This window comes from Aspergillus bombycis (assembly GCF_001792695.1).
Source record: "Aspergillus bombycis strain NRRL26010 chromosome Unknown contig00109, whole genome shotgun sequence".
NCBI classification, from domain to species: Eukaryota; Fungi; Ascomycota; class Eurotiomycetes; order Eurotiales; family Aspergillaceae; genus Aspergillus; species Aspergillus bombycis.
Genome location: NW_019170111.1, coordinates 1 through 19,068, shown reverse-complemented (window position 1 = coordinate 19,068; position 19,068 = coordinate 1). Strand labels below are relative to the sequence as shown.

The 19,068-nt window shown below is 47.0% G+C and overlaps 5 protein-coding genes across 5 annotated transcripts; 3 read left to right on the top strand and 2 right to left on the bottom strand.

Moving 5' to 3' along the window:
* Window positions 1-3,406: 3,406 nt before the first annotated feature.
* Window positions 3,407-6,652, top strand: ABOM_010351 (putative importin beta-5 subunit; the record flags this gene model as incomplete). The annotated part of the gene is made up of 3 exons (XM_022537479.1): window positions 3,407-4,225; window positions 4,289-4,818; window positions 4,885-6,652. The coding sequence occupies 3 exons, from the start codon at window positions 3,407-3,409 to the stop codon at window positions 6,650-6,652; spliced, it is 3,117 nt and encodes a 1,038-aa protein (XP_022385260.1).
* Window positions 6,653-8,390: 1,738 nt separating this feature from the next.
* ABOM_010350 (class I SAM-dependent methyltransferase) lies at window positions 8,391-9,904 on the top strand (the record flags this gene model as incomplete). Its single annotated transcript, XM_022537478.1, has 3 exons — window positions 8,391-8,429; window positions 8,843-9,559; window positions 9,632-9,904. 3 exons carry the CDS (start codon window positions 8,391-8,393, stop codon window positions 9,902-9,904), a joined length of 1,029 nt encoding a protein of 342 aa, XP_022385259.1.
* A 160-nt stretch (window positions 9,905-10,064) lies between these two features.
* Window positions 10,065-11,006, bottom strand: ABOM_010349 (phytanoyl-CoA dioxygenase family protein; the record flags this gene model as incomplete). The annotated part of the gene is made up of 1 exon (XM_022537477.1): window positions 10,065-11,006. One exon carries the CDS (start codon window positions 11,004-11,006, stop codon window positions 10,065-10,067), a length of 942 nt encoding a protein of 313 aa, XP_022385278.1.
* An 891-nt stretch (window positions 11,007-11,897) lies between these two features.
* ABOM_010348 (zinc finger MYND domain-containing protein) lies at window positions 11,898-12,599 on the bottom strand (the record flags this gene model as incomplete). Its single annotated transcript, XM_022537476.1, has 1 exon — window positions 11,898-12,599. One exon carries the CDS (start codon window positions 12,597-12,599, stop codon window positions 11,898-11,900), a length of 702 nt encoding a protein of 233 aa, XP_022385279.1.
* Window positions 12,600-16,348: 3,749 nt separating this feature from the next.
* On the top strand, window positions 16,349-19,032 carry ABOM_010347 (Het-C domain-containing protein; the record flags this gene model as incomplete). The annotated part of the gene is made up of 5 exons (XM_022537475.1): window positions 16,349-16,445; window positions 16,508-16,655; window positions 16,709-16,867; window positions 16,925-18,441; window positions 18,506-19,032. Coding segments are annotated over 5 exons (2,448 nt in total), but the record flags the coding sequence as incomplete, so codon positions are not given.
* Window positions 19,033-19,068: the final 36 nt, after the last annotated feature.

Genomic DNA, 19,068 nt, shown 5'->3' with positions numbered 1-19,068 from the left:
GGGAAAAGAAAAAGTAAAAAGCAAAGAGAAAAAGAAAAAATGACGGAGATAGCGAAAGATAAGAGCCAAATATCAAATCAAATGATAAGTATAAAATCTCCTTTTTCTTTTTTTTAAAAGGGGGGGAAAGAAGTACACCAAGTTAGGGTGAAAACTGTGGGAAGTTCCAACGGGAATAAAGTGGATGATGGAATGGGTGTTCTGCCCGAAGGTGAGAAAAGGGAAAGGAAGAGAGAGGGAAAGAGGGAGGGAGGGGTGTCGGTGGATTGTGGTTTGTAAGTCAAAGTAAGGAAGCACTGTTCGGATTAAACATACGTTGGGTGGACAAGACGAAACAAGCAAGCCTCAGAGCATGGATGCAATGTCGTTGAGGTCGTGACAATCGGCGGCAGGATCTGTGATGCGTTCAAAGAAGGAAAATGGCGTGGATGATAAAAGTTGATGATAATGGGGAAATATTATTTCCCTTTTTTTTTCTTCTCTGCCCTGACTGGAATTTATTTCTTAGTTACTTTTCTTTTTTAGTCTCCCCTCTCCCTCGGAAGTTTTTGTTCCTGAAAACCTTCTTTTAAAAATAAAATTTCGTAAGGGAACTAGAAAAAAAAATTATATTCCCTGTTTCGTTTTCTTTTTTTTAATTTCCCTTTTTACCCGTCTGGGGAGAGGAGAGTGAGTGTAGGCGGGCAGACAACAGGAAAACCGACCCTTTGGCGGGTGGAAGGGAGAGGTGGGCTCTGCTTGGGGTTTTGATGGAGTCGAGTACGGCAAAAAACTGCTCAGTCCCAAAAGCGAGAGAGGGACCAAAGAGAGCGAGGAGAATAAACACACGCAAGCAAAGCACAACAACTGAAGGGAGAGAAAAAAAAGATGAAGAAGAGAGAGACAAAAAGAGTCAGTAGGCAAAGCAGTCCTACGGAGGGGAAGGCTTGTCGGGCGACGGTCAAGAGTCGTCAAGGAGAAGGCGCCCAAGTCACGACTCCAAACCTGTCACGTGGTTGCGTCATGGGTGTGGATGCGTTGCAGAACCCTCAAGTAGAACGAATCCTCCTAGAAAATCAAAATTGAAAATCAAAAAGGGAAATGGGTAAGGCGAAATAATGTCATAGTACATACATCCATGATACACCCCCTATGGGGGGCAACCCCGAAAAAAAAGCAGATGGCAAAAAGTTTGCATTATGCATCATTATGACAGATGTATTGATGGCCAATACGTATAATCTTTTCATCGATAATAAAAATAAAAATAATAAAATAAGATTAAAAAGAGAATAGCTTGAAACAGAAAGAGGCATCGGCATGCTCATCACCGATTTCCCTCGTATAGATCTATACACTAGGGAGTACAACTTAACTATACCTTCTCACGCCTTGTACCAAAGACAGTAATACTTATGGAGTACACAGTGACACACACACGACCTTGTACAGCATGCTGACTCAAGATTCACTACGGAGTATGCATCGTACAGTGGTCTACTTTACAGCACTACTAAATATTTCTAAGTGCTTCTCGTCTTTCCCCACCAGATTAGTCCCTACCATCTAGTGGAAGTATAGTGGGTGGGATAAGTTACTCCAGTCCACTTGGCCGATCATCTCGACTATGGTAAAAGCGAAACCTGAATCGACACGTAGGTAACAGCGGTAATATTCATTCTATAGTACCCGTACTGCGGGTATGCCTCTTACATTTGGGTCAATTAGTAGAAGGGGAGATTAAAAGGGCTACCTAAATATGATACTAAGGGGAGGAAACCAAACGAGATAAGTAATTATAATATTAACAATAGATACTAATGTCAGTAAAAGCCATAAAGAGAATGGCAATACCACCGCAGCATCAACTATTACTCAATTTTAGCCTTAATTTCATTCCGGTCTCTTTATTAGTAGCTCCCTGCCCCTTGCTTTTATCACCCCGATGTTTAGAGTACCTTGACTGTATTGCATAGCTACAAAGTAATCCAGTACCGTATCCCTATGGAATAATTTCCACTATTGGTAGCACTGATGCTTCTGGTTGGCGAGATATACAGAGGATCTGGATAAGTGGTACTGTTTGGGGAAGGTAACTCTGTGCCTATCTTATTGCAGATCTTATAGCTTTCCTCCCTTGAATTTAATCCCTTGGCGCCAGGGCCAATCAGAGAATCGAAAGTAGGTAAAGAGAGAAAAAAAAAAGATAAAAGGAAAAAGAAAATGCAATTGCTTTTCCATGAAGAGTGAGGTTTTATTTCCTATGTTTGATAATAGTGGTTTGTATGTACATACATACCGTACCTGAGACGATCGCTGTATGGTATCAAGCATACTTTACATGGGATCTACGAAGTACCTTACCCATGTATGTACGGTACCTGCTCCGCACATTCATACTTCTACTAGACAAATTTCCCTAGGAATTCGCCCCTCAGTTGAACCATCTAAGTGGACGATACAGTTATGCCGAACTACCCTTTATGACCCCCACTACAATCGCCTATGAGAATGGTCAGTTACGTACGACTTCCCTTGTCTGAGCAGCACAGCGGGTAGCACAGTAATACTTCTGATTATGACATTCCGATTGATCTTCTGCTATTTTGCCAAGTGCGTCCATCTTGTAATAAAGAATCTCCGCCATCTACGTCAGACCAGCATAGAATACACTTCTGAGGTTCATCATACTGCGTAGTATCTGCACCTGCCAAAAAAAAAAAAGAGGAAAAAGTAAAAAAAAGTACAGCACATAAAGACTTCGTAGTCCTCTGCATTTCTATAGGCATTTGTCTTTACATCAGTGGACATGTGTCGGATAATTCTGCTGTGAGACGCTCCCTGCCCATATTCACACCAGTATTGAACCACTCTTATACATACATTTTGAGAAAGAAAATTATCTATAATGAGTCTGGCGTACAAGGAAGTAGGTTTTAATCTAGGATGAGGGGGGAAAGCGTGTATGAGAGATTGTAGTGACGCAAAAGAGAGGGGGGATGGAGTAAAAAGAAACAGTTGATGACCTCAGCTCAATGCTTCGAACAGAACTAACATCTTGTGCAGAAGAGGTTGGTTGGTAAAGAAAACGCGTTCCCATGGTTCCTCGTCGGCCGCCATGGGGCAGGTACCGTCTTTATCGCACTTAGTTTGTTCCATGAAATCCCACTCACCGCCATATTTTCTGCCTGGTTCTATCAACTGCCCCTCCTTACAACACGCCAACTCGCGGTCGTGTCGGTCAAGTGGTAGTATTCCAAAACTTATCAGTGTTACCAACAGGGACAAGGGCCTCTACAGAGAGCCTGGTTTGTACTGACGATTGGCTCGATTCTTCTATACTCAATCCCTTTCAGCAAGTCGTATCCGACTGCCTCCTATCAACTAGACTAGCCTTCCGCCTCGATAAGTACCAGTTCCTTCCACCATGGAGCAAGAGCTCCTATCGTTGCTTGCGGATACGCAATCCCCGGTCGCTGATACGAGGAAATCTGCTGAGCTTCAGCTGATTCGTCTCTATTCGAACGAGAACCTTCCTCTTTCCCTCGCTGCTATCGCTTCTCACGATTCCGTTCCTATCAACCTCCGCCAGTCGGCCCTGTCAGTACTGCGCACCTTCATTGCTGCCGCCTGGTCCCCGAATCTAGATGAGTTCAAGGGTCAGATATTGATCAATGACGTGAATAAGTCTCAGATTCGCAGAGTCTTGCTGGACCTGGCTACTGTCACAGAAACACCAGAGCGCAAGGTTAAATCATCTGCAAGCTTTGCAGTCAGCAAGATTGCCAGCGCCGATTTCCCCGAGCAATGGCCAGAGCTCCTTCCTGCAATCCTTCAGATCATCAACGATGCCAATAGCACAGCTAGTGCTCTGCATGGTGCATTGAAGGTCCTCCTGGACCTGGTAGACACAGGGTTCAACGAAGAGCAATTCTTCAATGTTGCCAGGGATCTTCTTACCTCATTGTTCAACGTCGCAACCAATGAGTCAAGAAAACCTATGCTGCGAGCCTTAGCTGTTGCAGTATTCCGTTCGTGCTTTGATACGTTGGAGATGGTACTCGAGCAACACAAAACTGCGGTCAAACAATTTATGGATGAGGTGCTTGGCGGCTGGTTTCCTTTCTTCATCTCGACTCTGGAGGCACCCTTACCGCAGGCGCCTGCTGAAGAAGAAGAAAGCAAGGAGGGTGAGATACCTTCGAAATGGAGAGGTATTATTGGACTCAAGTTACAAGTAGTCAAGGTATAAACCCCTGACACATGGAGGTTCTAAAGCCCTTATGCTGACCATACATCATTCTGTTAGACTTTGATGAAGATCCGCATGGTCTTTCCGGCTCTTATGACGGGCCAGAGCCCCGTTTTCTTCTCTACCATATGGACAGAGCTGTCCAATATCCAGGCTGCATACCACGAATTCTATATCAATGACGAGAGACAAGGCCGTCTGGAAGATGTGGATGGACTTCCCTATACTTTGGACTTTTTGGTCCTGGAGGAGTTGGATTTGATCCAGACATTAATCAAAGCACCTCCCGTAAAAGCAGAACTGCAGCAGCAATTACAGAACGCGGGACAGGCTGCGACAAGCTCCAGTTGGCTGCCCGAAATTCTGAAGCTAGCCAGCTCGTACGCGCAGATCACCACAGAGGAGGAGGGCTTGTGGGACATTGATGTAAACCTTTTCCTTTCAGAGGAGACATCTGTCACAGCCAACTATACCCCTCGCACATGTAGCGGTGACCTGGTGATCAAACTTGGTGAATGGCTGAAGGCTCTTACGGCCGAGGGCTTACTTGTCTACCTGAATAATGTGTTTGCTGATTCTTCTTCAACGTAAGTATTCCTTGAGCGTGCGAAATGGCAGTTGAAAGTGGACCTAACCCGTGATTCGGACGATAGTTGGAAATCCCGCGAATCGGCATTCTTTATTCTGAATCAACTTCTACGAGATTTCCACGAAGTGTCCCAGCCGATTTCCCCTGAATTGGCCACTGGTCTCAGTAACCTTATCCAGTTTTCCATCCAACAGGAGCATGAGTTTCTTCGAGCCCGTGGTTACCTTGTGGCAGGAATCTTAGCCCAGGTTGCAGGTGAGGCCTTTAGTGCGACAGCCGCTTCCTACCTCGAGGCCACCCTGAAGGCAATCTCGGAAGACCCTTCGGAAGTTGTTAAGGTGTCATGTATCCGAGCCCTGCAGGATCTCATGCCTTCCCTCCCTGCTAGCATGACGACTCCCTTGCAGATCTCAGTTATTTCAGCTATATCCGATTTCGTGTCCGAGCACGACCTCAGTGAGCCTTCCGACAGTGATGACCTTAAAGTTACACTCGCGGAGACACTCCGTGATACAATCATGGTCAATCCCAGTGTGGTCCTCTCATCCATTGCCATCGATGTGCTTTTTAACATTGCCAGCAATGGTGCTACCAATTTCCAGTTAACAATGATTGTAACTGAGGCTTTCGAGGATATCGCAGAATCTGTTGCAGACCAAGGCCATGATTCCTTTGTCCGTCTTTGCGAAAAAGTGCTACCTTCATTGACAGGGGCCATTGATGTGGGAAATCTTACACAAGAGAATGCACTGACAAATTTCGCTGCGGATCTTCTGCGAGCGCTCGCGGAAAGAGCCCTCGAACCTCTCCCAGCTGGGTTTGTGGAGGCTGTCATGCCTAAGCTGAACCGTCTGTTGTTGGATTCGACCGACGCGGAGCTTATTCGCCCGGCAACAGAAGCGGTTAGGCATATTCTTTCGCATGACTTTAATCAATTCATCGCGTGGCGTGATCCACAAAGCGGGAAAGAGGCAACTGAGGTTGTCTTGGTGATCATTGATCGGTTGCTGGGTCCTGCTGTTGACGACAATGCTGCTACCGAGGTTGGACAATTAGCAGCCGAATTAGTGGAGAAAGCAGGATCAGAAAGACTTGGGCCTTATCTACCACAACTTCTGCGGGCGGTCGCTCAGCGACTTGCCACTGCCGAGCAAGCCCAGTTCATCCAAAGCTTGATTCTCGTCTTCGCTCGGCTGACTCTGATCAGCGCGCGCGAAGTCGTGGATTTCTTGGCGCAGGTGGACATTGGAGGCCAAAGTGGACTCCCCATCGTGATAAGCAAATGGCTTGAGAACTCGGTCAATTTTGCGGGGTATGACGAAATCAAGCAGAACATTATCGCCTTGGCGACACTTTACAACCTCGAAGATCCCCGGTTAGCACAAGTGCAGGTTAAAGGCGACCTTATCATCCAGGACACCGGCCGCATTAAGACACGCTCACAGACCCGCAACAACCCAGATCAATACACGACTGTGGCCGCGCCATTGAAAATCGTCAAAGTCTTAGTTGAGGAGTTGGCTGCAGCGTCTGGAAGCAAAGAGATCGATGCGGCCACGGCTGCAGCCCTAGAGGAAGAAGGCAGTGACGACGACGATTGGGAAGATCTTCCTAGTAACACTCTCGACCTCAGCCTTGGAGTTACTAAACAGGAGCTGATGGCGTTCGGAGAGGGTGGCACGGAGGGTGTGTTCGGTGTGCGCAAGCGTGATGACGAGACCCAAGCTTTCTTGTTAGACTTTTTCAGAAATGCATCCGCTAAGCCAGAGTTTCAACAGCTCTTTGCGGCCTTGACGCCGACCGAGCAGGACAAGCTTCGGAGCTTAGGATGAGAATTGGACCACTTGTACAATACAAGGCCTTTGTGATGGTTCACCATTTCTCTCCAGCGTCGGTTTCTTTTTCTGATCTGTTTTCACGTGGCCTTTACTTCCCCTACCTGTACGTAGCCATGTCCAAATTATGTAGATGATGACGAATACGATCGTGGTGAGGCAGGATAGGGTTTATGGCTACGATTGTGCGGGCCCGGAGCGCTCGAATGGGTGACTTGGTCATTTGAATGCATATTAGAAATTTCGAGTGAAATACTGTCCTACGGAACATGTGTATTGCATGAGAAATTCGGCCCCTACCAGCGCAGCGCAAAGGCCCATGATCTGCAACCGACATAACTATTGTGGTTAGGCAAAAGGCCGTTTGGAAGACAATGAGATGAAAACTCGAGTGACATTGTGGTTGCTCAACAGTTATCGACTTACTAGTACATGTATCTGTGATGGCTGGTCTTGGCGCAGATGAACGATATGAGTTTTTGAGGGGTATTCCAAATTTTCCACGCTAAGTATCGATGATGCGACGTCTTGGTGCATAACAGGTTGGTGTAGTATGTTAGTAGTACGGGGTGTAGTGCTCCCAGTTCATCTTGAGCACTAGGATAGTATGATCTGGTACCAATCGGAAACATCTCCTAGATCCGTAATTGTCGGACTAGATATGCATGGTCTCCAATCCAACCCCTGTTGAGCCACACGAAGAACGAATAACCGTTCGATTTATTTTCCCAAGGAGTGCACCAAGCTGACTTGTCATATCATTTCTGGAACCATACAAACCTACCTCTAGCTTGCTTTGGTATTTAGTGCGACTGTGGTCAGTACTACCTACCACCTAAGTGAACCGTGTACGACAGTTACAGTCAAGCTGTACAAGATGTATGTTAGATCATTTAAGATGGAGTTAGTACACACCAACCCCGTCAGTTGATCAAAACTATTTAGTTCAATTTCTGACAGGGCCTAGGCACAAATTAGGTAGTATGTTCCCAGTTCCGGTCGGGTCGGGCGATGAACATATGGAGTACTCCGTATGGAGGGTCGTGATACCTTCTGCACGTACAGTAGTGCTACCTCATCCGCCCGACAAAGTGGCTGATCGGCCGAATCTGCAGCTTTGATTGGCCTTTCAAGCGGATCCGGCTAATGCGGGGTTTCTAAGCTGTCGTATTCTCAAACCCGCCTCAGTATTCAACTTGTATTTGTCGAGGAAGAGCTCTGATGCACAAACATGTACGATGAGTTGTAGGACGGAAGACAGACAGACACCTACCATGGTTGGAGGCGTATGATCATCAGAGTAAAATTCCAGACCAGACAAACTCTGGTTTAGACCGGAGCGGCTAAGTGATTCCAGGCGCATCGAGGGCGTTAACAATGTTGCACAAAGGGTTCGGCAGCATTGGCAGAGGACGAATCAGTTCCCGGCGGACAATACCAAGCAATACCCAGAACCAGTGCCCTGGTGCCCTGGTGCACACCGCCACCGTCAACAGACCCGACATCCTCTCTCTTGGGTCCGTAAGTTGCAATTTAGCCTTGTCTAGTAAATACCTCTCTATATATTCACGGTTTACCCCTCTATATCGGAAGCGTCTCTTTTCTTCTTGGCTTCGGTTTTTTCTTTTCTTTCTCTCTTCTTCCTCTGTATATACATTTATCGCATTTCTAATTTGTTCCTCCCTTTTCGTGTTTCCCGCGCATACCTCTACCAGACTCTACATTCCACGCAACTATGGTGCATCCTAATCTTGATGAGCTTATCGTAGTCGATGTGAGAAATTTCCCCTCCCCATTTCTGCAGCCTGAATTCCCTTTACCTTCCGTTTCCCTGAATTCGAAGAATACAACGTAACCATCTTCCGCATGTCATAAGGACCCCACTCCTAACTTTGGCTTTTTTTCTCTCTCTCTGTCACGTATTTGACATTGAATGACTTGGAGCAATTGGCCTTAATCCTGCACCGGGAAATTTGCTTACACGCAAGATGTGGCCAATTCTCATGCAAAAACTGGTGTTAATTTATTTTTTGTTCAATTTTTGCATCAAGTGTTTTGTCCGCTTAGAGTGATCTGGTCTCGGAATCCGGAACGCTCTGAACAATTCTACCCCTCATGCCGGACCGGCGCCTCGTGCTTTCGAGTTCTCTATTAAATCTCAGGAACAACCATTGACCCCATCATAAGACTAGTGACGAAGACTCGCTCTGTGACGCCCAATCCATAATCGATTCCAACCTAAGTCTTCACTCGACAGTCCGAGATTACCAATACGAAAATGGCCGCCGCTACCACGCCTACAGGAACGGGCAATACCCCATGCCAAACGACGAGGAAGAGCAAGACCGTCTAGCATTCATGCACCATCTGTTCAAACTTCTCGTAGGAGGCGCCCTATACCGCGCCCCAATAAATCAAGGCCAGACGCCACAGCGCATTCTCGACGTCGGCACCGGCACCGGCATCTGGGCTCTCGATATCGCAGAGGACTTCCCTGACGCGGAGATCGTCGGCACCGATCTGAGTCCCATCCAGCCCAATTGGGCGCCCCCGAACTGCACGTTTCTTGTCGACGACGCCGAGAGTGAGTGGGCGTTCAGTCCGAGTGAAGCGTTCGATTATATCCACGTCCGCAGTTTGGGCGGCGGTATCTCCGATTGGAAACAGTTCCTGAATCAGGCGTACAACCATGTTAAGCCTGGTGGCTGGGTTGAGATCCAGGAATATGAGACCTGGTTGCGCTCTGATGATGGCACTGCTCAGCAGGCGTCGATGCTCATGGATTGGCAGTATAAGATCGATGAGGCGAGTAGGCTGTTTGGACGGCATATGAATGTTGCGTCTCATCTTGCTCAATGGATGGAGGATGCTAATTTTATCAATGTTCAAGATGATGTTTACAAGGTATGTGAGAGCTTGTGTTCCTCAAGTTTGGATGCCTTGCCTTTCAGAAAGAATGTAGCTGACAGAATCAAGGCCCCTGTGGGCTCATGGCCCAAAAACAGCCGGTTGAAGGAAATTGGAAGAGTGGGCAAAGTCACACTATACGAGGCCGTCGAACCCTATACACTGGCCTTGTTCACCCGAGTGCTAGGCTACTCGCCCGAAGATGCCCGGGAGTACGTGGACAAAGTGCGCGCAGAGCTTCTTGACGGCTCCCATCATATCTATGTGCTATACCACTATGTATATGCACAGCGGCCGCTGGAAGATGAAACTAATGAACAAGGTATGAATATGGATATATGACAGCAATGAGCGACACGCATGTAAAAGGATTATCTTTGTCTATAAATTTTCTTCAATACCCTCAGTGTTAGCCAGAACGATTTGAGTACATAGGAACGTGAACATAGCTCATGAGCTAATAATAAAAAACATTGCATCTAATACATTAAGATGAACCCGACTATCCCTGAAGGGAGTAACCCACACCCTCCCCAGTACCCATGGCCACCAAGTTGGCCCTCATCTTCTCCGCTCGCTCCCCAACCCCGAACGCAGCATCATCGCGATGAACCCAAGCCCCAACACCATGCTGCAGAACCGCCGTAGCCCGCACCTTCATATCTGCCTCATTCCCAGACTCCCCCTTCAACCCAATACTGCCATGCAGCGTCAGTCTCGTCTCCTCCCCACCCTCAGCCTTACCGCGATACACTCCGCGATGCAAAATATTACTATCATAGAACACCGCATCACCGGGCTGCAGCTCCACAACTAACTGATTCGGCATCTCGGGCTCATAAGGATCTGCAGTCCTCTCCGTCTCAGTCCTCACCCGCCGATGCGACCCAGGAACAACAATAAGCGATGCATCAGGACAAAGCGCCAAATTATATTGCGCATGACTCTGCTTCCCCTGTGGACTCTTCGACTCCAACAACTTCAGCTCCTCCTCCGGCCCCACCGTCTCAGGGATATCATCACGATGCCAGCGCAGCTTGAAATCCTTCGTCTCCGGCGCAACCAGTAGATTAAATAGCTCCATGACCAGGGGCTCTTCGCCGCCCTCGGTGCGCTTTACGCCGAGAAGCTCCTCTGCGACGGCAAGCACTTTCTCGGAGAAGTAGAAGCGCGCAAATTCGGAGCGGCCCGGCATTTCGGGGTGGAGGAGGTGCTGGACGCCCCAGATACCGCCCTCCGACGCGGGAGGCGGCGTTGTCGGCCAGGGGGGGAATTGCTTCGGTACGGTACGGAAGTGTGGCCAGTGGCCTGCCCGGGTCAGGGTGGTGGCTTTTGTGGATACGGCGCGGAACTGGGCGACTTCTTCGGCGGAGAGGAGGGAGCGGACGACGACGAAGCCGTCGCGTTGGAGGGCATCGAGGTGGGGGGTTGATTGGACGGTCATTTTCTTTTCTTTCCTTATTTAGGTATACTCGGGTAGATAATGTTATTGTGTTGATATGTACGGAGTAGAATATCGAAATTCAATTGGAGGTGACGTGGGGAAAGGGAGAAGAAAAAAAAAAGAGAAAATCCGGAAAAGCTGGAGAAGATTCAAATTTTTATATGTGAAGATAACTCAACAATGGATTTGTGTAGCATTTGAGGGCCATACAACTTCATTCTATTACCCAACAATGTCGTATACGGAATGCTACGTCGGGAACAAGCCCCATACTACCCAGAATCCATGATCATCGGGGCTCGTTTATATTTCTTGTTCATTCGGTGGTGACTCGGATCGGATTACCCCGCGGCTGCCCCAACTGATAGAGAATAAAGCGGGGTTTTTTTGCGTGTTCGCCAAGTTCCACTCAAAAGTTACACCGCGGCCCTGGATGGTTACATACGCGCGTGGCATGATCATGGATGGACCTACCTATTGCTTTCTAGTGAGAATGGAAGGGGATCCCGATTATCTTGGTTAATATCTAAGGGAGTCTGTCAGGGTTCCCATTGCTCCGGGATGATTGCATTCTTAAGCTCCGAGGCTTGTTCCAGGGTCTAATCCTGATTGGGTATGGTGTTTTGTAACCCTGGGAAAAAGCAGCGAGTAAGAATGGGTGAACAAAATAGTATTAATATACATTGAAGAAGAAACTAACAGTATTCGAGGTCCTCTGACCAACCCTTGTAGATGTCAAGGAAAAGCCTCGGTCAATCCTTTTTCTCTCTTATCCGGCCTTATCTAGGTCAAATTGCAGTCGGACTTTTCTTCACAATGTCCACTGATCTGAGAAATCCACAATCTCCAGGAGCACGTCCGCCATTCAGCGAACACCTCTATTTAGCCCCATCACTCAAAATCACTTAGCTTCCATGGCTTTATGCGCCCAGGGGTATTATCAAAAATGTAATCTCTAGGCGCCGCTACATCTATAACCTCCAGCGACAACCTCGTATTACCAGCCGTTTCTATTTTGGACCGCCTGAAAGTTTCATCTCCAGCGTTTATATTTTTGTAAAACCCCAATGTGCGAACCAACTCCGTCCTGGAGAACTCTGTAGAGTAATCTTTGACTCTCACATCAGACGACCTAACCACTGCAACGTCGCCATGAATTTCCTTGTCGAAGCACTGACTCATAAGTCGGTTCCTCGGTGTTTCTGTCTTCTCATGCTGCTGGTAAACATGATAATGCCAATGATTAACGGGTCTGTGTGAGTAGAATCTGCCGGGTTCGAGAATGCCGGTCCATCTGGTTATTCTCAATACCTCTTCCAGTTCCGCGAACCATTCACCGTATGAGGCCAGGGGCATCGGTTCGATATAGTCCGCATCGGTGGGATTCTCTTTCGCCGGGTCAATGGGAGTGGCGCGGACGATGAAACAGTTGTATTTCTTTGCCCCCATGCACGCCTCTTTGTGTATGTCCCAATGGGCTCTCTGACATGCTGGGGAGCAGTATTCTGCTAGTTGGCAACCGGTGCAGCGGCGCGTGCCTGGGTTTCGGCAGCTCGTAGAGGAGCAGTTCGACATGTCATTTTGGTTCGCCATTATTGCGGTGTACCTGTTGATATAGTAGAGTAGCTTCTACTTGGCTCAAAGGTGCAACGAATGAATTTTGGGATCGCCGCGCCTCCCTTTCTAAGACACTTTTTTAGGCGGTAAAGAGCTAACGACGCGAAGCTGGACATGGTACGTGCGGTCCTATTATAGCAGTCACTCCACAACAGTTCTTACAAAGTCCATATACCGCCTAACTAGTATTAAACTGTATCGCTATCTCTTAGAATATAAGATATTGTATATGTTCCTTTATATGAATTATAAAATAAAGTACATTTTCTAAGAAAATCTAATTAGAGATACTTGATGGAAAAATTTAAGTGTAATATCTGTGTACTGTATAACTATATTATATTAATAGAGTTCCTACTGGCTCTCCGCCTTTTTAACTAAACTAGGTTTAAGGCTTACAGTGCCTAGACTTCAGGGATCACAGCATCTAGATTCAAGGGTCACGGTACCTAAATTTAAGGGGGACCCGGTATTGAATTTACACAGTACAACCTATTATATATATATATAGAGCCAACCCTTTATAATTATAGAGAAATGTACATTACATATGAAGCATATAGTATTTATACTAATTTCTTAAGTATAAATACAGAAATATAAAATGTTCAGAATCGCTACTAGAATTCTGCAATTTCTGCTGGCAGAAATCGAGAAGGACCCGTTGTTGCAGAGTGGCCGCTATAGTTTATCTGCTGTAGGCATGGCAAGCGTAAGGCTGTATTTATGAGGGCTGCATCTTATAACAGTAACTAGACTGAGATGGAAGATCCTATAGCACTACCCTAACCCAGAATTTTTAAAACTAATCCAGTATGATCATGTTCCTTTTTTTCTTGTTCCTTTTCTTGCTAGACCATTCATAGTAAATGATATTCACAAGCTCCACTAAAGTGAATATTTAGTAAAGATCCTCAGCTCTGTCACTACATAAGAGAACTGTCCTTGGTAAACCTGGGGTGAGAAAAAAATCTCTATGCGATAAGAATGATGTAGTTTTATTTTTGTTCAAACAACTAGGACAGAGCCAGGGTCGCCTTTGTTTCTCTTCCCCTCTCCTCTCTTTCTCCTTCACCTATCTCTCAGCCTCTCTGTTCACAAACACCTGGACCTTATTGCAGCCCAAAAATGGAGACAGAGCTTTTTGATGTGAGCTGGATTGGAAATGTCATTTCCTTTACCAACCCTAACACTCGTTGGCGCCTGACTGAAAAGTTGCGCGATAAGAACGACCAGTTCAGTGCAGGCGAAATAAATGACTTCCCAGATGCTATCAGTGGCGCCTACGGAACCTTCAAATGTGAAAATGTAGCTTGTCAAACTGAATTAGCTATCATGAGGATTTCCATGCAGTATGATCATACCCTCCACCATTCTACTTGGCCTTTTGCTCACAATTTTAAGAGTTCCATATGCAGGCGCGAACCCCAATAGTTTAGCTCGTCAGCCATCTCATAACCTTCCCTCCTATGGACAGATTATGTTAGATGCTTACGGTACCTTACGGACAAGGGAATACGAATCAGCCGCACGTCTTTTACATATGAAAAGAGAATTGCAAGACCACACAGCTATGCTTCCAGGTGGCTCCATTCTCTATCTCCTTATCGAAAAAGTACCGGGAAAGCAGTTAGACTCTGCTGGGTTCTGGGATCTAGGGCACCAGGAGCGTGATAAAATCCGACAGACCTTCAAAGCTGCATGGGGGCAAGTGATCATTTTCCTTACATGAAGGAAATCTACTAATTCGTTCAAGGGAATGTGTTGCCAAGGGGTTTCGACCCTATGGAGATGTGTCGAGTTTATGTTGGGATAATTCCTCAGGCGAGATGTCGGTTTCGGTTCTTTATTTTATCGGTTCAACAGTTGCAAGACTGAGTACTCAAGTACCATTTACAATTTTATGACAGCCGTTCCAACCGAGCCTATTACCGAATGGTCGCATGTTGAATGGATTGCTTGGGGTTTAGCAAAGGCGCCTGCTGGGTATCGCTGGTGGGCGGAACCCAAAAAGGACCCCGATATGAGAAGATGGACTCTTTGACTTGGAGGCTTGGTAGACCTACTGGTAGACGAGTGTTCAGCTGTAATGGCTGAGGGACTAACTCTTATATTATCTATAGTTAACTACCAACTGCTCCAAATTACTAGTAAGAAGTGAAAATTAAGTTAAGTAGGGATATTTTAGATCCTGTTATCCGAAGCCTAAAGTATATAATATAATGTGACGATATTTATTCATGAGACAAATAGTATAATTGTAGATGTATGAGTATGGCATAGCAATATTCTTACTGTAAGACAGGATACCTGTAACATTAAGAATTTTCATATAGCTACTTTGAGGATCTTTTCTGTTTCTTTTTAGAATGCAATGTAATAAAATTGTATACATCTATTCTCAAGTAAGGCTCAGCTGGCGGGAATAGAGAGTATAAGAATGGTCACTATTAAAACAGTAAAAGATCTTCTAATTCATAAGGCGTTATAATCTCTGAAACACAATCCATTACTAGTAGGGCCCCTAAGCGCGATCCTACTGATGGGGAGACTGTAGTAGCTCCAACATGATTATAACATTAGTCAACAAAGAGGGGTTGGCGCAATGAGGAAGGGCAAACTCCTTACCAGAACCATACGGGCAGCATGGAAGCAAAGAGAAAGGGAAATAACTAACAGGAATCGAGTCAAAGTTGAAGCAACGGAGTAGAACATGCCTTTTTGAGGGCTGAGGTCAGGCACACGGAAGTACATACCCGAGGATCGCAGGTCACCGTGCGCCATGTCAAAGCACATCGACCCCATGCATATCATTGCTACAATTTGATGATTATGAGTCAACTCCAATCGACCGGGTTCCACTTTCCATCTTCCGAGGGCGAAGATCCACGAGCAGTGACCAATATGGGATGTTGGAGATCGTGGACTAAGAAACGTTGATGGTCGGTTATTTCGATAAATACGCTAATGTGTGGTTTTGCTGCCATGGTATCAACTGAACTCTGTAACAGTGACCGTATTCAACTGTTTATTTACGAACAACCTCCGTATGGTATAATGGATACAGTTCGGCCTCAATTACCCCTCCCCAAGGGCCCAAGGCTACTAAGGGTGGTGCCACTCGATTAGCCCCATATACCAAGGAGCTACCGAGAAGAGGCTGGAGTGGAGTGCTTTAGTGCCCATACTAATCCTTGGGAGAGGTTGTCAACTTGTCACTTACTTCGGAGTATTTTCGTTCATTTTTTTTTTTTTTTAAAAAAAAATACTCGTACCTGCTGTATTACGGACCAGAAAGAGTCCTTAGCGTACAGTACAGCTACTGCACGGATCGTCAGCCTCACAAAGCTCAGCCAGCCTCTAATTCCGTAGTGAACCCTTAATGGTTATCTGATGCTGGTGGCGGGGCTCTGAAATCATCAGGAAAGACATTCTTCTACTTCGGCGGTGTCGCTCTGCCGTGTTTTGTAGATCAGAACTAGTCAAAAAACCAAGAAATTTTCCTTGTTTAAAGCTGCAAATTATTTTCGTAGAGCTGGCCTTACCTTTTCTCGTAAAATTTTTTCAACGACATTTGGGGCGACAAAGACTTTCTTTCAGCTGTTTGTGTCTCCTGACGCCAAGCGCTTAAAGCTTATAATTTTCTCTCTTCCCAATTTACCCCTCCACGGATATTTTCCCCTAGACTTCATAACGTCAACTAAAGACCCGCAGCCATATTCACGATGGCGTCAGGGATGAATATGGGCTTTAATGCCCTCCTCATTTTATGTCTTGTGCTTGTCGTGCTTCCCTCTCAAGTCCATGCCTTTGGCGCTGGCAGTATGTGTGACCTTGGCTTTGTCGGCTTCCCCAAGATTGCACTCAGTTGCTGACACGATTAGATATCGCTTCGATCTCCACCGTCGAGGGCAAGAACTGGCGCCATGGCGATATTGAAGATATGCTCAAGACTGTCGCCTTTATCAAAGGCCATAAGTGGACTTCCACCATGATGAAGCGCGTCTACTTTGGCAACTGGTTACGTGATTAGTGGGGTCTCATCTCTTACGAAGCTATCTGCTGCACGCGCTGACCCTCTATAGCTCCCAGGCGATGGACGTCGGCACCCTCAAGAGTGTCCAAGCTGACACTATCCGAATCCTTGTCTGGATCCTGTCTTTCATGACTTTCGGTTATGCGACGGCGGAGTTTGAGGTCACATCTGACAGGCTCGGAACTTATCGTCCCGAAGAGCATATTGAGTTCGTCTAATCTCTCTATTCATATGAAGTTGCATATGGCTAATGTTTCTTTACAAGCAACCCAAAGGATTATGCCGACAACCAAGACGCACGTCAGTACGATTCCCGGCTGCGTGGCCCGGTGCGTCAAGTTGAGCTCGATATCGATCCCGATACCGGTATGAAGAACTATATCGCCAACGAACGAGGAGACTGGTCCACGAGTTCTGGTTATGTCAAATATAGTTTGGCTCGCAGTATCCATTATGGAAGACTGTATACCAAGAATAGAAACGAAGAGGACCTCTGCGAAGCTTTGCGGTGCCTCGGCCAAGGACTCCATACTCTTGAGGACTTTGCAGCACACACGAACTACTGCGAACTCGCGCTTCGTGAGATGGGCTTCCGTAATGTATTCCCGCACACCGGCACGCGGACTGAGCTGAACGTTCGGGGTCACCGTGTTTACCCTCTCATAACAGGCACATTCGGTATGGTTGATTTCTTCCATTCCATGCTTGGAGAAGCGACCGATCATTTCACCCAGTCGGAGGTTAATGAAATGGATATTGCGCTGGGAGATGCACAGACAAATACATCTTCCGGCTCTGCTAGCGCGTTGACAGCACTGCTCGGCAAAGTCCCTGGCACGAGGGATCTTGTTAACGAAGCTGAGGAGCTCAGGCGCCGCTCGGACGAGCAAGAATCATTAAACAAGCGTGGCGGTCATAGTTCAGGCTATTCAGCCCGCGGATCTGCTCGATCCTTTGACGACTTCGACTCAGGCAGCAGCCGAGGCTTTGGAGGTGAACAAAGCAGGGCTGCCAGAGCTGATGACTCCAATCAGAGTTCCTCGGGTGGCTTGCCCGGGCTGCCTGATTTCGATGCAAACAAGACCATTGATCAGATATACCCTATTCTGCAGTTCAGAGATAATGTCGTGCGGAATCTCTCATCCATCATTGAAAAAATCCCTGGTCTAGAAACCCTGGTCGAGACGATCACTGAAACCTTAACCGTTTTTGTCATGTCTCTTTTGGCGCCCTTCGTTCGTCCTATCATCAATGCTGCCTCCAAGCAGCTTCAGGCTGGCTCCTCTAGCGTCATTGATGCTTCTGGTCAACACCAGTATGAGCCATGGACTGACCCTCACTGCACCGACCCTACCCACTCCTTGCTGTCTAAGGATCACTTCTCCAATATCCTCAATGAGCCAGCTGGTCAAGTCGCTTCTGCCATTCTCAAATATGTCGCACCTCGCGTCCTGTACGCTTGGGAGAACACCAACATCTCCGAGCGACAGGTTTCGGAAGATTGCCTCAAAGTATTCCATCATCCCGCTCTAAGAGATATGCGCAATGAAGCACATCGGACTATGTACGAAGCAGTCGAATCTTGGGTGCAGTCTAGGTCGGATCGTGGCTCCAAGCTTAACGATATTCTCAGTGCCGAGGGTGTGAAGGCGGGAAAGAATCAAACAGGGGAGGGCGGCCACTCCCATGGGCACGGCCATAGCCACAGTCATGCACCTCAGCAGTCCCATAATCAGTCAGGACAGTCACAATACCGTCCACCCCAACAGCAACAGCAACAAAGTTCGGCTAACCCTCTCGACGAACTTTCCAGCCTTCCCATTCCAGGTATCTCTAAGCTTAGCAGCGCTTTCTCTAACTTTGGGCTGGGTGGTTCCTCGAGGAGTGATGAGACTTCGCAGCAGACTACATCTCCACCTGAGCCTCAGCATCATCATCATCAACAACAACAACAACAACAACAGTATGATCAGTCTTATCATGAGCTATCTCATCAACGCCAAGACTATGAATCTCGCCACCAAGGCTACCAGTCACGTCACTCCGAGGACGATCACAGCAGCTATCAGAGTCGCCATCACAGTCATGGGGGTGGGCACAGTGCGGACTACTATAACGAATCATCGTCTAGCCACGGATACGGTGATTACTCCGAGTCTCAGGGACACAGCCAACGTCGCCACCACAACAGTCATCAGAATCATAGCTATGATCAAGGTTACGATTCTGGATATAACCAAGGCTCAGGGCAAGGATATGAATCTGGATATAACCAAGGTTCCAGGCGAGGCTCCGGACAAGGCTACGGACAAGGATATGAATCTGGATATAACCAAGGTTCCAGGCAAGATTCCAGGCGAGGCTCCGGACAAGGTTACGGACAAGGATATGAATCTGGATATAACCAAG